The 12282-nt window shown below is 55.7% G+C and overlaps 1 protein-coding gene across 16 annotated transcripts in view; it reads left to right on the forward strand.

The window, feature by feature from the left end:
* Positions 1–12282, forward strand: part of NCOR2 (nuclear receptor corepressor 2) — a 229705-nt gene that overhangs the window by 211764 nt on the left and 5659 nt on the right. For all 16 annotated transcript variants that reach the window (XM_065692712.1, XM_065692720.1, XM_065692710.1 and 13 more), the window contains 13 exons: positions 50–413; positions 1837–2064; positions 2178–2423; positions 3032–3181; positions 3554–3694; positions 3809–3971; positions 4759–5189; positions 6958–7101; positions 7273–7415; positions 7745–7938; positions 9444–9593; positions 9898–10043; positions 11198–11251. In XM_065692712.1, the coding sequence (XP_065548784.1) occupies positions 50–413; positions 1837–2064; positions 2178–2423; positions 3032–3181; positions 3554–3694; positions 3809–3971; positions 4759–5189; positions 6958–7101; positions 7273–7415; positions 7745–7938; positions 9444–9593; positions 9898–10043; positions 11198–11251 (2554 nt within the window). The remainder of the gene's footprint in view (positions 1–49; positions 414–1836; positions 2065–2177; positions 2424–3031; positions 3182–3553; positions 3695–3808; positions 3972–4758; positions 5190–6957; positions 7102–7272; positions 7416–7744; positions 7939–9443; positions 9594–9897; positions 10044–11197; positions 11252–12282) is intronic.

Consider the following 12282-nt stretch of genomic DNA (forward strand, 5'->3'; position numbering starts at 1 on the left):
CCCTTCTGCTCTGCGTCCTTTTAATGTCCTCTCTTTCTTCTGTCCCCAGGGTACCCCGCTGAAGTACGACAGCAGCTCTTCCTCCTCGAGTACCAAAAAGCACGACGTGCGGTCCATCATCGGCAGTCCCGGCAGGACTTTTCACTCTGTGCACTCACTGGATGTCATCCAAGACCCGAGGAATCTGGAGAGAGCTTACGAAGAGAGCCTGAAAAACAGGCCAAGCCCAGTGACAAACTCGGGTGGCTCCATCGCCAGAGGGGCTCCTGTGATTGTACCCGAGCCGGGCAAGCCCCACCAAAGTGCCCTCTCCTATGAGGACCACCAGGCAGGGCACAGCACGGCGTTTGGCAGCCACTTGCACAGAGGGTCTCCGGTCTCCACACGAGAATCCACACCACGGCAGCATGAAGGTACTTGGCAAAGCCTTTATTGGATGGTAACATCTCTAGAAGGCCTGCAGGAGGTGGCTGCTGACCACACCTGCCCAAGCTGTTCCCAGTCAGTGCCTGTCAAACCCGTTCTCCCCAGCACCTTGCTCCCACTCTTGCCCATGGCAATGGCTGACTCACAGCACTGGGGAGGCTGCCAGGGACAGCTGGGGCTCAGTTCCCTTCCTTGGAGTGCAGTGAGGGCACCCTATGTCTGCACCATGGTAACCAAAGGGACAGTTGGATCGTGGCTGGTGAAGCTGGTGGTGTTTGAAAAGCATCATCCCAGCATTGTCCCAGGGTACCCTGGTTTCTGCAGGCAATGAAGTGGTGCTTGGTGCATTGCGTGAGGGGATCTTCACACTTGTCACAGTCTGGTGTGTGTTTGCCTGCCTTGTGTGTTTGTGCCTCATCCATCACCTTGGCACTTGAGTGCCTCGCTTACAGGAACATCTAATCCCTCCTGAGCCGGGGGATCCAGGCAGTGCAGCTGGTCTGTGGGATCTGCTGTCTCCCTGCACCAGGCAGGGTCTGCTCATGCCCCTGGCATCAGTCATCTTCTGCCCTAGAGGGGGGCTCCTTGGGAGCAGTGTGTGTCTGGACTGGGCTTGGCTTAGTGATCTGGTGAGGCAAGCTCAGATCCAGAGCACAAAACCCCTTCTTGCTTCATGGCACGTTTATGGGCAGGATCAGTGCTGAAGCCAGTCCCTAAGACACCTTGTTCTACCAAGCCTGCCAGCTACGGGTAACTGCTCTGGGGCCTTTTGCATCTCCTGCCTGCAAATACTCGTCCTAACCCAGGAGTCTTGTGATTTGGGGGCGTGCAGCACAAGACATTGCAATCTGCCGAGAACCGAGGTGAGGACGTGCCTCCCCGGCAAGCAGTGAGAGATGGGGCTGTGCGGCACAGAGCTCCTCCAAAACACATCCCCATCTTTCATTGCTATCTGGGGCACCTCCAGCTCTCCGTGGTTGGTGTGTCCGGTTGCTGCAGCCTCTGCTGTGTTCCTGGTTAGGTCAGTCGTTTTGGGGGAAGCCTTCACATGTTGGCAGATGTTGGTCCCCAGCTCTGCCCAGCAGTGGTGACCTCCTTGTGCCGAAGAGCACAGCAGCAAGGCTTCGCTGTCAGCTGCTTGTGCAGGCCAGGGTGAGCTCACAGACTGCCCAGCGTGGATGCATTGGGGTGGAGGGATGGTTTGGGACAGGATTCTCTCTCTGGATGCAGCTGGGGCTTAGCCTGCCTCAGCCTCGGTGGCGTAACAGGGCACTGTGGTGGGGGGGAGGAGGGAGAGGTCCCTCAAGGTCAGCAAGGTTCCTGGGGGGGACACGGTTGGCTGCAGGCATTCCTCAGGGACACAGCTTGGCCACAGTGCTCAGTCTCTGAGTCATTTCCTTCTCACTGCAGGGAGCATCACTGCCGGGAAGCCGGTGTCCCAGGATAGAAAGATCACCCCCACATCGAGAGAGCTCAACAACTCCAAGTCTCCACATGCCCCCGTGGCTGACCACCACCACCCCATCTCCCCATATGAGCACCTGCTCCGTGGTGTGAGTGGGGTCGACCTGTACCGAGGACACATCCCACTGGCTTTTGACCCTGCTGCTATCCCAAGGGGAATCCAACTGGAAGCAGGTACCTTCAGTGTGCACTCAAGTCTGTTTGGAATTGGTTTGTAACTCGTTAGACTCCAAAAGCCTGAGGTCTCTGGAGAAAGCCACTTACACCTCCATCCTTTTCTCTCCCAGCTGCTGCTTACTACCTGCCAAGGCACCTGGCTCCGAGCCCCACGTACCCCCACCTCTACCCCCCGTACCTCATCCGGGGCTACCCGGACACGGCCGCCATGGAGAACCGACAGACCATCATCAACGACTACATCACGTCCCAGCAGATGCACCACAACGCCGCAGCCACGGCCATGGCGCAGCGGGCGGACATGCTGCGCGGCTTGTCACCCCGGGAGCCCTCCCTCGCCCTCAACTATGCAGCAGGTCCTCCCGGCACGGCACCGTCCATGGGCTTTGGGGGCATCTGGGGTGAAGGAGCGGCTCAAAGGGCCAAGCCAGCAGCACGGTGTCACGCAGCAGTGTAGGAACTTGGCTGGTCAGCATGGAGGACAGCCAGGGGGAATTTGATGCTCTTTTTGCCATCTTTAGTTACTAGAGACTGCTTGAAGCAGCTCTGGTCTTGGGTCATGGGAGCACTTCCCAGCCTGGCGCTGCTGGCCTTTGGAGATTAAAACACTGTCCCAGAGGGGTGTGTGGCTTTCTGCAAAGGCAGAGCATGCTGGGGAGCTGCAGAGTCTGTGTGCAGAGGGAGCTGCAGCTGATGCTGCCTGCAGCCCCCTTGCTCTAACATTTATAGAGCTCAACAGTTTTCCTCCCCATTATTTCCAACAGCAGGATATGCTTTATTTGCCCATAGAAGGGTCTCCTCCCCTTATAACCAGGAGCCAGGTACCTTGTATGTGCTCACACCTTCTGTGCTGTGCCAGAGCGATGGGGACGGGTGGACACTCCCAGCACTGCTCCCTGCTCTAATGCAGCCAACCTGCAGCAGCTCGGCAGCATCCTGACAGTCCTCTCGCTTCTCTCCCCAGGCATCATCGACCTGTCCCAAGTGCCGCACCTGCCCGTCCTTGTACCCCCTACCCCTGGCACCTCTGCCACCACCATGGACCGCATCACCTACATCCCTGGGCCGCCCCAGACCTTTGGCAGCCGGCACAGCAGCTCCCCGCTCTCCCCAGGTAACGCTGCAGATTGCATTTCCCATGGGAAAGCAGTTGAGCAGGATTCCCTTAGCCAGTCCAGGGCAGTGGACTCTGCCAGGGCATATGGGGGAGCCCAGATCCGTTCTCATTCAGAGACCAGCCTCTCTAATCCTCCTTGCTGGGAGCTTCCTTGCTTTTCCTCTTTCTTCCCGAAAAGGCACAGCTATTCCATGGTTTACCCAGGTTTTGTCGTACTGGTTGCCCCTGTTTGTGCTGCTCCAGGTGACCTTGGATGGAGTCATTCCCTACCTGCTCTGCAGACACAGCAATGTGAAGAGCAGGTGGTGTTCCCTAGTTTGGGAATTGCTGTGTCTGCAGCCCTTTCACTGCCTTTCATTTGGGTTTCAGGAGGCCCCACACACATGACCAAACAATCGGGATCGTCTGTGTCCGAGCGGGAACGGGAGAGGGAGCGAGAACGGGAGCGGGAGCGTGAAAAATCCATCCTAGCATCCACCACGGTGGAGCACGCACCCATCTGGAGACCAGGTAGGCTGTGGTGGGGGGGAGCCTGGCACCACGCCTTGGGGCATGTGCTGGGTGGACGTGGGCTTGGGGCTGTAAAACACAGAGCTGAAGAAGCCGGTGTTTGTGTTTCCTCAGGTACGGAGCAGTCCAGCAGCCGTTCATCCTCACACTCTCACAGCCACCAGCACTCTCCCGTCTCACCCCGCACCCATGAGACCATCCAGCAGCGCCCCAGCGTGCTCCACAACACGAGCATGAAGATCATCTCCTCGGAGACCCCCACCCCTTCTGTCCTGCGGTACGGCCCCACACCACGGCTCCTGCACCAGCACAGCCATGGTGGTTAATGAATGATCATCCCATGGGGCACCTCTGAGATGGAGCGACGGTTGTTTTGGCCTTCAGCATCAGTGGGAGCGGGGTTGGGGCTTGCAAGGAAGGTGTGTGGGGAGAGGCAGGTTTTGGTGCCCAATTCCTTCACTTTTCTTGGTGGCTTTTACTGCTAAAAGGAAAGAAAGTAGATGGAGCTAGGCTTTTTTCAGTGATATCCAGTGATAGGACAAGGGGCAATGGGTGTAAACTGGAGCATAGGAAGTTCCACGTTAACATCAGGAAGAACTTCTTTACTGTAAGAGTGACAGAGCACTGGAACAGGCTGCCCAGGGGGGTTGTGGAGTCTCCTACACTGGAGATATTCAAGGCCCGCCTGGACAAGTTCCTGTGTGATGTACTGTAGGTTACCCTGCTCTTGCAGGGGGGTTGGACTAGATGATCTTTTTAGGTCCCTTCCAACCCTTGGGATTCTGTGATTCTGTGATCCCGGTGCCCAGAATGGGTATCACTCCTCTTGCTGAAAGTGGAGTTAATGAAGGTCTCTGGGAGCTGTCCATGGGTTTATTCTCTCCAGTAAATGCATCCAGGCCACTGCCAGTGGTGAAGGCTCCATCTGAGCCCTCCTTACCTGCTCCAGCATGAGCTAACCCTACACTCAGGAGCCCTGGGAGCACCTTGGCCAGGCAGGGCTGAGCACAGCACTCCTCCTTCTCCACGTGCTTCTCTCATCTTTGCCTTGTCTTTGCCTCCAGATCCTCCTCCACCACTACCACATCACCGATCCGCTCTGCTGCCTTCCCCTCGGCCTCCACCCTGCGCTCCTCCATCAGCTCAGCGGATGGCTATGCCACCCCAATGGACCCGGCCATCCTGCAGAAAGAGGCCTCGAGGGCACGGGAAGCCAAGGCAGAACGACCCCAGTCTGACAACGTCTTCACCTCAAAGCTGCCAAGTGGAGCCAACCTCGAACAGTCACCTTCACCCATTAAAGCCATGGAGTCCAGACCTTTACCCGCCTCTGGACCTGGTTCTTCTCATCACTATAGCAGAGGACAGGGGAAAAGCCAGCAGCACCATCACCCTTTGGACCAGCAGCACGCGGCCTCGGGCCCTGAGCAGCACAGTAGAGAAAAGAGTCAAAGTAAACGCTTTCCAGTGCAGGAACAGGAGCTCCGAGCACTCGGTAAGACCACCACGACAGCGGCCAACTTCATAGATGTGATTATCATGCACCAAATGTCTTGCGATAAGGGGCAGCGAGAAAGAGGCTCGCTAAGTAACGACTCAACTGGTGCTGGTAAGAAGTTGGAGGGGAGAAGTGAGAGAGCTGTGGCCTGAAACCCCTTTTATTTCGTGATTTCTTATTTTCAGTTGCACGTTTTGGCTCTCGGCTCCATCAGCTCCGCCAGTGTTCCCGTCCCTCTGCTTCCCGGTTGTGTTATCCCAGACTTCTTTATTTATGTGTGTTATAAGGATCTTCCCTCCTCAAACCCTCTTTTAGTTTTTCCCATTGCCAAGTCCTGTTTTGCAAACGTCGTTCAGTTCCTGGTATTGCTTTTTACAGACAATAGCAATGTGCTAATTCTGATTTCCCCATCATTCGGAATGCCCAGGCAGTCTGTAAGGAGGGGTTGTGGGTAATAAACCAGCAAAGCAGAGAATTAGGAGTGTGAGTGGGACAGGGCTCCGGGCCATCAGGCAGGCACCTCCCTGCACTGAGAGTGCAGGATCTCAGAGGGCTTAGTGGGCTGCTGCAGGATGCAGCTGAGAGGGGGTTCCTTCACTTGGGGTGACCTCACTCAGGGTCCCAGTGCTGGATGCTGCACAAGAGGGCAATGTGAACATGGTTCCACCAGCATGCAGGAGCAACAGGCAGCCTGTAGGGATTTGATGGGATCCCATCTTCAAGTTGAAGCATCTGCCTTGGCCACCAGCACTGGGGGCTGCTCTCCAGCTCCCTTTCCTCTCACCCGAGGGTGGAAGGACACGGCAGCATGGCCAGGGAGGAGAGCTGCTCTCATTGGCTCATCCCGATCATCCCATCCCACCGCTTGGTCACGGCTGTTCCCAGCCCTTTCTATCAGCGTGCTCCAGGTCCAAGGACACACCTCTGGCCACAGTGTGCTGCCTGGCTGAGCTTTTCCTCCGCCTTTTTCCCTGGCATCAGTGTTTCCTCCAGCTGAGTGTTGTCATGCTGCAGAGGAGAGGGTCAGCTTTTCTCCAGCCATGAGCTTATAGAAGGGAGCTGGTGTTCCTCAGGACTTCAATGCTGGTTAGGGACCTTTCCAGAGCATCCCTTTGGAGCTGGCATATACGGGGTGATGGGGGATGCTGCATCCCTATCCCTGGCACAGGGAGGTTCTCCATGCAGTCCTCCCCTTACTGTGCCCCAGGTACGTGCAAGGTCAGTGGCACTGGGGCACTGGGGACCCTCCAGCAGCACTGTCAGCAGCCTGCCAGCTCTGCCTGCAGTGGGTGGTTTCTAGGAACTGAGTGTTAGGAGGGTAAAGGTCTGTGGATGCATAAGTCATGAGCGTTACCAAACGTGCTGAGCTGGGGAGCAGCATTGTGGGACTCCTCCAGGACTCCATCCTCCGCCCCTGGTTGTGGAAGTATAACTCATCCATGTGTCGGTTTTCCCTCTGTTGAAAGGTGATGTGGTCCCTCCTTTCAGCTCTGCCTGTTCTGATGCAGTTTGAGCCTGTGCAAAGGCCTTAGAAGGCAGAGAATGGTCAAGAAAATGCTTTGCCCCTGCAGTGTGCAAGTCTGCTGTCTCTTCACATCCGAGGTGGCTCTGGGGTCCTTGCAGTGTGACCTGCCAGGTCTTCCCTCATCTCTTTTCAACCCCCTTTGCTGAATATGTGACTCTACCCACAAGTGATGGTTGCCACGGCACTAGGAAAAAGCCAAGTGAGCTCCTGGTGTTAATTCCCTTCTCCCTTTTTCCTCAGGCTTTCACGGAGGCTACAGCCCTGAGCGGATGGAAGCAGTGAGTCCCGTGAGCTCGCCCAGCCTGTCCCATGAGAAAGGGGCCAAGCTGCTGCAGGATGTGGAGAAGGGGCATGGGGAGCATGACCTGAGGCAGAAACAGCAAGGTGAGGGCAGGGGCTGGCAATGCCAGATGGCGTGGGGGAGCCTGAGCTGGGATGGGGGGGCTTTGTCAGCCAGCTCTCACTCACTGTGCCCCAGAGCTGGTCCAGGATGGGAGTCAAGGATCAGGACACCGATGTCACCTCACACTGGCTCTCCTCTTTGTTCTCCCTCAGGCTCGCTGAAGGCCTCAGCTCCCGAAGCAGCCCACCTGCAGCACCTCCGGCAGCCTGATGGGCCCCAGTGCCAGCCCGTGCAGTCCAGCCAGAGCATCAAGGGCATGAACCAGCGGGTGGTCACACTGGCCCAGCACATCAGTGTAATTGTCCTCATTCTCGCCTTCCCACTGGGGCTCCAGGGAGGAGGGAAGAGCTGTTATGTAGCATGTCTGGTAGGGAAGGGCTGGGAGTGATGCTGGAGACCTCAGCACCTCTGGCTGGGGGCTGGAGAGAGCAGGGTGCATCCAGCATGTTCAGCCTGGATGTTTGCATCCCCAAGCCCATCATGAGAGCTGCTGCAGGCAGGAGGCAGAAGTTACATCCATGCAGGGACAAACCAGCCTCATTCCCTCCTGCTCACCCTTATTTGAGCCCAGCAAAGCAAGAGATACAAACCACCTCTATTTCTGACCTGGGTTTCTCATTCCAGGAGGTCATCACACAGGACTACACCCGCCACCATCCACAGCAGCTCAACTCCCACATCCAGGCCCCGGTGTACACCTTCCCTGGGGCCACGTGCCCCGTGCTGGACCTGCGCCGTGCCCCCAGCGAGGTGTATCTGCAGCAGCAGGAGCACACAGTGGCCTCCAGGATCTCCCCACAGAATGAAGGGGGAAAAAGGTGAGCTCAGAGAGTCCAACCAGAACTAGTGCAGATGGGTCTCTGCCCACCCGCTGTGCCAGCGGTCCCTGGATGGACCAGGGATACCCCCTGGTAACGGGGTGCATAGGGCAGGCTGGTGTTTGGCGTCGCTGAATTCATGCTCCCCAGCATGGATTGCTTGCTTGCACAGCCCACAGTGTAAAACTGCTTTCTGATCAGGGCGTTTTTCTCCTGTGGTGGTGTCTCTTGTAATCCTTGTCCGGGAGATGCTCTTTAGACCCCCTTAGAGACCGTGTATGATCCCTTTCCCGATCTGGCCTGTGTCACAAAATAGTTTAGGTGGAAAGGGACCTCTTGAGATTGTCCTTCCCAGTGCCCTGCTCTCAAGCAAACTCAGCTGGAGCAGGTTTTCCTGGGTCATGGCCAGTGGAGTTTTGAGTACCTGCAGTGGTGGAAACTTCAGCACCTTTCTCGCCAACCTATACCAGCCCTTGAGCACCCTCACAGTAAAAAACCAGTTTTCTTCTATTGGGATGGAATTTCATGTGTTTTGGTTTGTGCCTCTTGCCTCTTGTCCTGTCACTGTCCTCAGTCCCTGGCACAAGATGCAGTGACCTTTCAGACCACAGGTGGTTCCAGAAACCCAAAGCAAGTGTTTTCCATTGGTTTACAGTTCATTTTGTCTTTGATTCTCTCAGTGAATCAGAAGCCTGTTCGAGATATGTGCCTTGTCTACTGCGGCCCTCCATTTCAAGCACCACCTGTATTTCTTTTAAGTCACTTTCAAATCCTGCTGCTGATAACAGCATCCAGGAAAGAGTGGTGTCTCCAAACTGGTGGTTCCTGACAGTAACTGTTATTAGGAGCAGGCAAAGCTGGGAAGAGCGGAGTTGGCTTTATAACATGAGGGGAGAGAGCCCAGCCCTGGCCACCCAGCAGTGGAAAAAAGAAACCACAGAAAGAACAAAGATGTAAATTCCCAGAAGTTGCCGTGAGGAATTCCTCATGGACTTGAGCCTGGCTGTCTCCCAGGCACTGGCCACAGGCAGGCACCAGGGGACTGCGCCGGTCCTCTTCAGGCTGCCCCAGCAACAGACAAAGTGGATGGGAGGTGGTGGGTCCACAAACATGATGGAGAATCAAAAGCTGCATCCCCAAAGGGTTAACACCACAGCCCTTCAAAGGGTTGTGACCCTGCCAGCCAGGAACACTTGGCTGAGCCAGTAAGTCCCAGGACCGGTCCCTCCATCCCTCCTGGGCAGCTGTGTTTTGGTGTGATGCCTGTGAATCAGGGCCATGGTTGGGTCAGTGCTGCTCTGCACGCCTGCGGCGCGTGATGCCCAAGCTGCGCTCTCCCTCCTGCTCCCGTTATAAGGCACCCTAAGGCCGCAGGGGTGTGGAAGGTTTGGCCTTTTGCCCTGCTGTGGGAAAGCTGGTTCAGTCCTTCTCCCGCTGCTGACCCCGAGCTGCTCGTTCAGGGGCAGCGCGTGTTGCAATGAACCCGTTGCGTGTCCCCATCGCAGGTCCCCGGAGCAGAGCAAGGCCTCGGCCGGCAGCGGCGCGGACAACTGCATCGAGCCGGTCTCTCCACCAGACGGCGTGGGAGAACCGGAGCACGCCAAGAGCGCCGCGTACCCGATCCTGTACCGCGAGGGCGAGCAGATGGACCAGAGGTAACGCCGAGGGACGGGGTGGTGCGCGCAGCGCAGGGATGTTCGCCCCGTCCCCACGCTCGCCACGGTCCAGGCTGCTTTTCGGGCAGCCAAAAGCAGTGTCACAACCCGGGTTGCTGTCTGTCTATAGGGGGGTTGCAACATTGTGTGGTACCTTTGCAATAGGGAGGCAAGTTGGAGATCCCAAATGTCTCAGCAGCTCCCAGGCTGATTCTGAGCAGTTACACTGACGGAAGAGTCTCTCTAGGGAGGGCATTGTGAACTGCATGCTGCAGAGGTTTCTGAGGGTCTCTTGCTTTTGCAGGATGGGGTCCAAGTCCCCAGGAAACAACACTCAGCCTCCAGCTTTCTTCAGCAAGCTGACGGAGAGCAACTCTGCCATGGTGAAGTCCAAGAAACAGGAGATCATCAAGAAGCTCAGCACGACCAACAAAAACGAGACGGAGTACAGTAAGGACACGTGGGGATGCGAATGCAGGGCACCAGGGGAAAAAGCCTTGAGGACACCTGAAGCGAAGGAGATTTGGGAATGGATGTTGATGATGTGTTAAGAGAGCTGCCAGCCAGCTCTCTGATTCGTGCCACAGTTTGTTGGGAAGCATAAGGTACAAATGCTTCCTGGATGAGTGGTGCTGGACTGTGCTCTAGGGCTCTCCTTACTCTAGGGCTGTCAATCCGCACCACACAACCTCAATAGGAAGGAAATAATGAGCTGAGCATGGAGGAGACTTAAGAGCAATTGATATTTTAATGAACGGCCAGCCAAGCTGAATCCTTCCTCCTTGAGCTGCATCTCCCCCCAGCATGACTTTAAGCCCTACATCAATATTGGTATAGCTCTGTAAGACTAACCAGGCTGGCTTGTATTAGAAATTCACCCCGTTCATTCATTAACCACTAATAGAGTAGATGGGATCATAATTTAATTTAGCCCAGCATTATATGGTCAATACTAATTCAATTTGAATCCATCTTACAACAGCTGCATTGGATAAGAGGGACCAAGCTGTCTCGTCTCTTGGATGATGTTACCATGAGCCAACAATATTGTTATGCCCCTTTGGGGACATGTGGCTGAACCCTGTGACCTTCCACACTTTCCCTTATCAAGGGAAAATACATAGAAATAGGAAACTCCTCTTATTTGATGAGAACTGTTGTTATTCTAAGGAAAGTGAAATCCAAGTCAAACAGCTCAGCTAAGAGGGAAAATATTGATTTAACATTTCTCCTCCTCCTCCTCGCCCTCCCCACTGCCCAGACCTGCTCCATGGATGTGGGGATTTGAGCCTTCGGAAATCCCATAGGTGGGAGAGAGGGTTTGATGTGTAATCCAAAGGGCTGGAGGAAGAGAGGTCAGCACTGAGCACAAGGCGTCGCTCTCTGGGCTCTGCTTTTCTGCCCCTTCCCAGCTGGCCAGGCGCGTCCAGTGTGGATCTCCCAAAGGTCCCAGCCAGCACCCGCAGCCCCGGCCCAGGGGAAGGTGGGCTGCTGCCAGGCTGGGTGCTGTGACACGGGAACACTGGGATGCTGTGGCTGGCGCTGCAGGTCGCTCCCTCCAGATGCTGCTCTCTGTATTGAAGAGCTTCTTTGTTTTTCTCCAGATGTTGGGCAGCCTGGGACAGAGATTTTCAATATGCCAGCGATTACCGGAGCAGGTAACTCCCATATTCCTGTACCATACCCCATTCCCTCCAGGGCTTACAGCACAGAGAGCAGGAGACTGGGAGACTTAAGCATCTTTTTCCCTTTTGCTGTTAATACTGATTATAACAGTTGCTGGGAGGCTGAAACCTCGGGACACGCCGTAACTTCCTGCTGTTGAGTTGGAGACAGTGCAGTGTAATTCCTTGGCAATCATGGCAGAGTTTGAGGAGAGGTTAAAAGTCAAGCAGGGGTTGTCCATCTGATGGCAGCAGAGGGTTAAACTATAGAAAGGTGGACCTCATACTTGACAGAGAGCACCGTGGTCTTTGTGGGATCTTGTGATCACCTGTGGATGTGTAGGAAAGCAGTGGCGAAAGGGAGCATGAGGGTGGGAAGAAGGCTCTGAGCCTGTTGCAAAAGCAAACTGGGGTGAGAGCAGCACCCAGTAGCCTTGAACTGTGAGTGTTGTGTGGACTGGCAATGGCTGAGGACCAAGAGGAGGTGTTACATGGGAGATGGAGGGGTGCTCGGTCCAGCAGCGTGTTCAGTCCTCGACGTGCTTCAAGCATGGGTTGACTCCAGTTTCTCAGAAGCTGGGAGGAAAACATTGAGCTTGTGGCCAGGTCTCACCATGGTGGTGCTGCTGGTGCAGCCAGATGGGCTTCGTGGCACCTTGGACCCTGATGGTTTGGGGTTTGATCACTTGGCTCTGCAGGAGCGGTTCTGGTGGTGGTTTCTGAGCGTTGCTGCAGGCAGCCGTGGTGGGCTTCAGCGAGTCCCTGACCCTAACCAGCATTAACCTGCGGGCCTGCCTAACCGGGGGGTTCGCTGGCTAACACCAGGGCTGTACCTCAGACCCCAAAGAGCCGCCTGCTCTCAGGAGGAAAGGGCTCGGGATGGTTCCGCAGACAACCATGGAGATGTGTTTGCTGTGCTGAGCATGGGGACCAGCCTGTAGGAGCTGAAATGGTGGTTCAGGAGTTTCCCCAGGGCCACTGCTGGGCCCATGGCTTTCAGCTGGGAAAGGAAGAAAGGGAGCAGC

Source organism: Lathamus discolor, chromosome 12 (assembly GCF_037157495.1).
Source record: "Lathamus discolor isolate bLatDis1 chromosome 12, bLatDis1.hap1, whole genome shotgun sequence".
In the NCBI taxonomy this organism is placed as follows: Eukaryota; Metazoa; Chordata; class Aves; order Psittaciformes; family Psittacidae; genus Lathamus; species Lathamus discolor.